We start from the raw sequence: 9,477 nt of genomic DNA, 5'->3' as shown, positions 1-9,477 counted from the left end.
TGCTTGAAACTGGCAAAACGCACTGCTCAGCTTGAATGAAACGTGTGGAATATAAAACAAGCAAATGCACACTGCTTTGCCTTTACAAGTCCAGTGATGTTGCCCAGTGGACACCTTGTGTTTCAGTGTATTCTTCACGCATATCAAAGAATGTACGAATGTTTCATTACAGATTCGAGCAATTAATGCACAGTGCATTTCACCCTGGCTCAGTAGTGCTGAAAAAATTTCACCACAAAGAAATAGGAATGAGACAGCCAGTGACCAGTGGCTCCGTTGTGAAAAATTTATTTCAACAGTGACTGAATGTACAGCTGGAGAACAAGGATGGTTTCGTCCAGCTGAACCTCGCTGAGCTCTATCTTGGAGGTCACATGTTTGACATAGGCCAGCTGCTTCCTTTCGGGAGGTGTGATCATTTCCTTCACCTGCCAGAAAAACAAATCCTCAGCATGGAAATCATTTGAACAGAACAGCATGATAGACACAATGCTTGAGGGAACACAAATACTGAAAATTTAATTTCTTCAGTGGCATACAATAACTGTTCCTGTCAAAATCACCTCTGCAAAAATGAGGGGATGCGATTAAAACATCAACCAAGTTTTTATTGCATGTGGCCACAGCATAATCCACGAAGCTTAAAAGCGCCAGTGCAGGGAGACAAGCTTGGGATTCGGCATTCACAAGGAGAAAGCCACCGCCTCGGATAATGGCAGTGGGGAGACAACATTTTGGGTCCCACAGAAGAAAATGGAAACTTTTGAAAAATGATGAGATTACTACTGCAACCTGGCACAAGTAAGCGTTGTTAACTCTTGAGGCACTTTGTACACAACAGTGCACATTACAAACTTTTTCAGGGAGTGCACAACAGCTAGTGGCGATTTTGTTGTTTCAGACGAATTTAGCACCATTTATACCCTAAACAGGGTGCTTTTTATGTCAACTTGCAAATGCAGTACATCGGTCGTATTTCTCAAAAGAGTGAGCTCGGTAGCACATCACCCGCTATTTTCAAGCAGATGGGTTTTTTCAGCAATAATATCACCTTTTTCTGCATTCCTAGAGAAATGTGCATCTTTGAAATAAACCATATGGACACCCTGATCCCTCGAGTACTGATCAGACAAAGCTTAGTGTTTCGATATTACATTTTCCGAACACTGTGAAACTTTGTATGAAGTTTGGTATGAAATGCCCATAAAAGAACTACCATTGGTGTTTTGCGGTGCAAACCAAACCAGTTCTCTTTCTTGAGGAAATCGTAAGCAGTGTCTGAAAGGGTTAAGCATGACACATTCAAAATCTGCATGCTGAGGAAGATACCCAAGCAGAACATTGCAGCTGACGTCAAAATTTGTACATCCCCACAGCTGCCAAAGTGGTCGAATAAAATCGGTGGTAATGTGCTACTACTGCAGAGAAGGAACTCAACGTTATGGACCATCATCATGACCATGGTTCTTACATCATACCAGAGGGGAAACTCGCTTGAAAAAGTGACTAGTCTCAGTAGCCACTGTCCAGAATGGACGCACGGATAAAGCTGAGCCCGTTAAACGGTGTGGCGGGTCACATCACCTAACCGTAACCCATAATATAATTTGTACTTAGATTGGAGACAGAGAATGCTCCTCTTCACGTTTAGCACGAACCAGTCCATGACCTTCCATGAAGTGCAGATGAAATCTCACTCTTGCCTTGATTTTAGCCACCAATCAGATAACCTTTGCTTGGTTACTTCTGCCTGTTTAAGATCTATTTTTCCTCCACTGTCCTTAAATCCGAACGCTTTGAATAAATCAGTCCCGTTGCTTTCCACTGTAGGGCGAAGCTCTTTACAGAAAAGTATACAGGTGTTCAGCCGTTTCCTCCTCCTCTCCACACGCACCAGGTAACGGGTCTGTCTCTCTGTGCTTGACTTGATACGACTTAGTTCGCAATACTCCTGTCCTCGTTTTGAACAACAAAAAGCTCTCCCTAGAAAAGTGCAATGGGGAACTACCTGGTACGACACTCTTCATGTCCGAAAAATTCACCTAGAATTACCGTATATATTTCCTGCTCTAATGTTCTGTATGTTCCCAGTGCTGATTTTGTGTGCAAACCTGTTTCCCACAGAGCCCTCTCGATTTCTTTAACCTTCTTCTTAAACAATAATTCCTTGTTTGCCCCCCCCCCCCCCCCCCCTCTTTTCTACTGCTGTGTAAATATTTGCTTGACCATTTTCAGGTTTGCTTTCTCCATTTTGTGTTGACATTCCTCATGCACAAGTAATTGGAAATTTTCTCTTACCCACGTCTCAAATCTTGCCTTCCTGATAGCTTTCCCGCTCTCGAATGCCGTCCATTCAATATCACACTGCAGCCCCCGATTTGGTGTATTGCCATGTGCTCCCAAAGCAAGTCTACGTGCCCCACGCTGCTTAATTTCTTACCTCGCTTGAACCTCTGATCTCATGCACAGGACTGCATTGCTACAAGTGAGACTAGGAACTAGCACCTCTTTCTAAATCCTTCACATCTATTCCATAGTGCCCTATTGATGGATGCTTAAGGACAGTGACGCCATCTGGGATAAGCCAATAAAAGCTGTTGCCATATGTCACCACTGTCCTCTGAAAAGCTTTTCTCTTTTTTTGCTTCTTTTACCTCCCAATTTATTTCACGGACTGCTAGATTTTAGTTAATGGGTCTGTTTCACTGATTTTGTTGCCAGGCAGTTGTGCGTTTATCAACAATCTCCAAGTCTGCAACTTGAACAGAGTTTACATTAGTGACTGCAGGCTAGGCATCGCAGCAATCTGTAGACAACGGAATTTAGGCCAACTCGGACGGCCGTTTTTGCAGCGTGAAGCACTCAAGTCAGCAAGAGGGCAAGGGCGCCAGCACGTGGGAAGGGGAGACTGAAAACAGACCCCTCGCCACCTGAAGCTCTTAGCGGCACCAATGATTCACCCCGTGGGGCATTCGCACCATGCTCTCTCTCACCACCCACCCTCTTGCGCCTTCTCCCCTGCTGCCTTCTTGGCCGTGGTGGGGAGAGCGGGTAAGTAAGCCGCCTGTCTTGTTGGGAGGCTTCGAATTCATCGACCGAGCCCATAACCCGAGCCGCTTGGGCAGCCATACTGAACTGCGGGCACTTTTGGAAGGCTCCTCTAAGCAGAGTGTGGTGCACATGGGCGCTTGTCCCCAAAGATAGCACGCGGAAAAAATAGAAAGCCGATGTTTGCATTCTCAGACAACCATAAGGCGGTCATACCGGAGGCTTGTACCACTCAAGTCTTTTCAGCCACTAATGCCAATCAGCTCACGCTAATTAATGTGCTACACCGCTAAGATTAGCCCGACCAGTTTTTTGATAAATGGACCCTATGGGAAGTTTTCAAACTGATAACATCAAGACCTCTGGGTCATAACAGGATGACCCGTGGAGGCAGCTGAGTTTGCAGGTTGCCATGCAGTGGGACATCCAAATCTCTCCCCGCGTGCCGCTGACTTGGTCCCTGTCTTCAGATTTTCTAAGCGGCGCGTCGTGTGGCCCCCACCCCGGTGACAGTCACCCGGCTGTTCTAAAACAAACACCAAATGCTGCTGGCAGAGGTCTGCTGAGCCAAAAAGTAAAAGCAGTAAAGGCAGCGAGGGGCGCCAGAATGGGACCCACTCTGCAGACAGTGCGTGCGCGTCGCACACCCCGGCGCATTGTCTGGGGTAAGTTTTATGGCTTCTGCAAACAGTGGTGTTTCGAGGAAAGCTCTGGGGATGCTTGAGGAATGAAGCTCGCATGAAAGGCTACTGGCAGCCACCCGCTGGGTGCTTGCGAGAATGGTCGTACAGACTCGTGCTGCTAGAAGGCAGTTATTGAGCTGTGTTTGCTCTCTTCTGGCCAGCGGAGCTCAGATGCCACCCTGTATCTGTGTTTGTGTGTAGTTTGCTGTCGTGTCAGTGTTGTTTTGGGACTTTGTGGAAAAGCACTTGGTGCTCGTGAGTAAACAAGCTCGTGGGCTCCGGCATGCCACAGGTCCGTTCAATTTGAAAGGAAATGCTCCATTTGGCTCTAAGAAACTCATTTCTGATTGGTCACTAAAATGGTCCCCAGAATGCTGGGCACAGGATTTAAGGAGGCGTTTTGGGGCCAAAAAAGGGTGACTTTGGCAGGGGCTCTAGGTGGAGAGTCGGAGTCGTGAAAGTGCAGACAGGGTCAAGCTTTGTGCTGGCCACGTTCCGAAGAATGAGGAACCCCTACACGTAGCACAATTTAGGTCGGTCAGGCAGGACAGAGTTTCGCAGGGCAACCTCTGGCCTGATGCTCCCAATTGCTCTTTATGTTAGCGACCACCATGGTCGATGTGTAAAGATTGTAAATAGTTTGTAAATAAATTAAGCTGTACATTTCTGCCAAGAAGTCTACGGCTCATCTCCCTCCTGCAACGTGTTGCGCCTAAACGGACCATCGTCTCCACCGAGGACCGACACTGCAAAGCAACTGCAATAAAACCACCACCCACCTGCACTGGCCCCCTGGGACAGTGGACACCTCAGTCGCACTTTAAGATACATGGCGGTAGTGACAGACGTGTGCTGCACGCGTTGGCATTCACAATGTTAGCAGAAACGCAGCACTGAAGCTATAGACCGTCGGCGTTCTTGTGTTCATTGACATTAGCGTTGACAACGTTCTAGACTTAAGTTTAAGTGAGGCATCTGGCTGTGAGAGCTCTAACAGGAGTACAGCGATGTGAGCACAATTGGAACTTATCTTGCATGGTGACAAATGGAGTCCTGCGTATGCCTGCATGGAAGCGGTAAAGGTGGTGGTGTCGCCCTTTATCTATGACGCCAATACGTAGGTGAGGTAATTGATGAGATTACTCCTGACATGGAATGTTTTGGATCGATACAAAAAATTTCATACTTGTTGTCCTCTACAGACAGCCAACTGGCTATAAGCGATATTTCTTGGCTAAATTAGAGAAGGCGCTGGAAATCTGTCAACCTTATGGAAAACCATTCTTTATAATATATTGGGTGATACTGTGATGAAGACGAAGCTGGCAGTGGTGCGGGATGGAGCGCTCGCGCTAGGCCAGCGGCCATGAAATCATCTCTTGTCCATCATTCATCACACCTCATTCTTCGGCTGGCCGCCACATAATATCAACACTAATACAGTTTCTAACGGCACTCATTCACGTGACTTTAAACAATCTTACTGCATCGTATGGCTATGTAAGCACTATAACAGGACCATCTCTAATTACTCCCAGTTGCTCTACATCTATTGTATAATTCTGGCACACTTTCGTGTGACATTAGTGATCAGTCGTTTACCTCTTTTCTTTGCAACGCATCCCCTGTCCCATAAGGCACAAGATGGCAATTATTTTCAACACAGCAATATAAATAGGATGTCACTGAGTAAATTTACAGCTTGAATTCAGCAAGCAGATTGGTCTCTGGTGTATCTAGAGCATGAAGCAAACAAAGCATATGACAGATTCTTAAAAAAATTCAGCAATTGCTATGACTCTGAATTTCCCCTCCAGAAATCAAAAAAGTGTAAAAAGATAAAAAAACCGTGGATCGACAGTGCACTATACAAAATGAATACAGCTAATAAAATGTTTCATCGATTTCTTTCCACTAAAGACGCGAGCTTCTTTGTTAAGTTCAAGAAATTTTTGAAACAGACTTACTGCTTATATAAAGAAGTCGAAGTTAAAATATTATGAAATCAAGGTTTCGAAAATAACAGACAATGCTGCAAAAATATGTTTACAAGTTAATTCCCTCAAAGGCAGAGGCCAAAACTCCCCACAAGAGGAGCAAATGCTGCTAAACAATGCGGTCCTTAGCGGAAAAGAGTAAGCAGATGAAATGAATAGTAAGTACTTTAGCAATACGGCAATGCATCCTCCAATACTAGGCACGGTGGCACTACCAGCATGTGGTGGCTTAATCCCTTTGTCTTCATTGTGCAGACTGTTATTGGAGTGCTGCTTCAAACCAGCACCAGCACCAGCAGCCTGCCCAAGGAAAATGTTTCTGACCGTGCATCCAGCAGCTCGAACTTCCACGTGCAAGACGCACTGACACAGCTTCTGGATTGCTGGCCGCAACGACCATCACCGGGCACATGCGTAGACCACTTCACATGCGGAATTCTACCAGCGCCACCGCAAATCAAGAGCATATATGGCCTCCCCGAATAGATCAGAAAAAACTTTGCTGTCCACCGATATAGGAGGCACCCCTACCTTCCCAACTCAGGTATGAGGTGCTTAACGGAACAATGGCGCAGATCAAGTGACAGGAAAGCAGGAGAGCACACACACACACAAGCGCCAACTTACAACAGGTATGAGGACCCGCGAGGGAGTAGGGGGCTCCACGCCTAGAGGCCTGTGTGGCGAACCTCTTAATTGTTCAAGGCCTCGGTCGCTAGACGGATGGCTTCGAACATCATGCTGACACTGGGCACGGCGACACTACCGGCATGCGGTGGCTTAACCCTATTGCCCTCGAAGGAAACCATTTGGAAAATGTTTCCGTTCAGATGTCCGCTTCCTACTAGCACTGCCATGCCCACAGCTTGAGTGTTTAGTGCCTGGCGCTACAGTGTTTCTTGGGAAACTGCTACTGTATTAGGAGGAGACACTAAAACCAACCCTGGCCCTGATCTGACAGAGATTGCAAAACAACTCAAGATCATTGCTAATGACATAAAGGAGAAATGACTAACAGAAATAGAGAAGAAATTAGATGCATTTTTTGTGTTAGAAAACAAGATAACATCCTGCCATAGTGAAGTCTCACGTACGTCGAAAATAACTGACACACTAGAAAAACGCACTGATGATTTGGAAAACCACAGCAGGAGATCGAATTTAATTGTGCATGGCTTAGAAGAAGTGGAAGGAGAGAACAATGAAACCCTTGAGCAGGCTGTCAACAAAACAATTATTGAAGATACCCTAGGGCTCGATCAGGTCACCATAGAACGAATTCACAGATTAGGCAAACCACAGAGCAGCAAGAGTCGACCGGTTATCTTTAAGCTGTTAGACTCAAGGCACAAAGCAGCAATATTGAAAAACAGTCACAGACTCAAAAACACGTTTTTCTATCAGTGAAGATTTTTCTCCCGGAATTCCTGGAATCGGAAAAAACCCCTGGGCGAGCGTGAAACAGGAGCGGGATAAAAAAGACAAGGTATCCGTAGCCTTCGACAAACTGTTCCGTCAACGGCCACGCATACATCTGGGACTACGAGAGCAATACCAGAGTGCCTCTGGAAAAAAAAAGATGAAAAGAATGATGAAATTCCGCAGCAAAAGAATACAGAACTAAGCCTGCCAATGACTCGATGGGGAACACGCGCAAGGAATTGAGGATTATCAATATCAATGCTAGAAGCGTTATAAAGTCGAATCCTTCGAGTGCATTATGCTTGAACACGAACCAGGTATAGCTGCGGTTACGGAAACTTGGCTCTCTCAAGATATCGGCAATGATGAAGTGGTTCCACCAAACTACGAAATCGTCCGAAAAGACCATGCTTCCCGTGGTGGTGGCATTGCTCTTATAATACAAAAACACATTCCATTTGTCATACTTTCTGAAGAAGCAGGTGCGGAAGCTGTTCTTTGCAACAACACTAACATTATTATCGGCAGCTTGTGCAGAAGCCCTTCCTCTGGTCACGATTGTATATCTGCAATTCAAGATTTCCTCCAGAGGTATCGTAACTCTCGAATCATTCTCATGGGCGATTTTAACCTACCAGATATCGAGTGGACCACCATGCATCATTCTTCACTTATCTCAGACGCGGTAATCAATTTGATGATAAACTTTAACCACCAAATAGTTCTGGATTCCACATGTGCACAAGGCTAAGCAAAAAACATTCTTAATTTGGTTCTAATCAGTGATCATTTCTCCGTGTTGCAACCCACATCATTGAAGGCATCTCGGATCACAGGATACCAGTTTGTCAATCACCTCTTGAGTGCACCATAACATGCCACTGTCCAACCACTACCATAAACAACTTTGCAAAGGCAGACAACAACAGAATACTAACCCATCTAGCACATGAATTCGACAGCTTTGCCGAAAGGGCATTAGACCGATCCACAGACCTATATAATATTTGGCTTAGTTTTAAGGACACTACTTTATGACTAGAAAGTACATTACTGTATGACTAACTTTATTCCGCTAAAGATCAAACGTGTAGGTAAAAATAACCCTTGGAACACAAGAATGCACAGTGTCAAGTACAGAGCTATCAAGACCAAGGGCAGAAGTGAGTGGAGGAAGAGCAAGCACTGTTTAAAAGCTGAAGCGAAGGACCACTATTTCAATGTGACTCTGCCAAGCTGTTTGAAAAATAATCCACACAGGTTTTGGAACCATTTTCGTGACTACAAAACAGTGCCTTCCGGGCTGTCTCTAGAAGAATTACTGCCAATATGTACAACGATTTTTCTTTTCAATTTTCACTAAAGGTAATGGTATAAGCCTTGACCCCTGCCTGCATTTCGCCACGTATAAATACTCGACATCTCTGAATTAGGGGAATTTTTTATCTCCTCAACCTAGATTCCTAAAAAGCAACCGGCCCAAATAATACTCCAAATTAGTTTGTAAAGAGGTATGCGGAATGGCGTAGCAAATACCACAGTGCTATCTTTTGAAGGTCTATTTCATCTTCAAAATTACCCAAAGGTTGGAAACTAGCAGATATTATACAAATTCATAAATCGGGAGACACTGCTTTACCCTCAAACTATAGACAAATCTCCCTTACAAGTACATCATGCAAAATTCTTGAACATGCCATTTCGAAGCATACAACCGCTTTTATAGATCGAAATAGTATAATGACACCTCACCAGCATGAATTTCGACGTGCACTATCTATCAACCATTATTCAATTAACGGAGGTCGTACATAATCTAGCACTCAGCATTAACAACGGTAGCCAGACAGATATTTTAATGCTTGATTCTTCTAAGGCATTTGACAGTGTATCGCACCATAAATTGCTAGGAAAACTAGAAAACGTTATCGGGGATGAGGAATTACTTTCTCGGTTAAGAGACTGTTTGTCACATCGTTCTCAGTTTGTAGTTTTCTAGAGTATGCCCCACCCAGAACAGTTCCCGCTACTTCAGGAGCTCCTCAGGGATCAGGCCTTGGCCCGCTGTTATTTCTGATTTTTATCAATGACATAACTAATGGCATCAATTGTAGCATTAAATTATTTGCAGATGACAGCATTCTTTACAGAACAATTAACTGCCTCGAAGACTATCTCTCGTTACACAGTTCATTAAAAAAAAATAACTGAATGGTGCACTCACTGCATGGCAAATGACAACAAACTTGCAAAAATCCGTTCGTATGACCATAACAAGAAAAAAACCCGTCATGCTTTTCTCACACTATAAACAGCACACCATTAAC

At 44.7% G+C, this 9,477-nt stretch overlaps 1 protein-coding gene across 1 annotated transcript in view; it reads right to left on the bottom strand.

The window, feature by feature from the left end:
• Positions 1 to 272: 272 nt before the first annotated feature.
• Positions 273 to 9,477, bottom strand: part of Polr3C (RNA polymerase III subunit C) — an 81,267-nt gene continuing 72,062 nt past the window's right edge. The window contains exon 11 of the mRNA XM_077663608.1: positions 273 to 428. Within this exon, the coding sequence (XP_077519734.1) occupies positions 288 to 428 (141 nt within the window). The 3' untranslated portion in view covers positions 273 to 287. The remainder of the gene's footprint in view (positions 429 to 9,477) is intronic.

The sequence above is a fragment of the Amblyomma americanum genome, chromosome 4, assembly GCF_052857255.1.
Source record: "Amblyomma americanum isolate KBUSLIRL-KWMA chromosome 4, ASM5285725v1, whole genome shotgun sequence".
In the NCBI taxonomy this organism is placed as follows: domain Eukaryota; kingdom Metazoa; phylum Arthropoda; class Arachnida; order Ixodida; family Ixodidae; genus Amblyomma; species Amblyomma americanum.
Note: the sequence above shows the minus strand (reverse complement) of the source record. Positions and strands in the feature narration are given on the sequence as shown.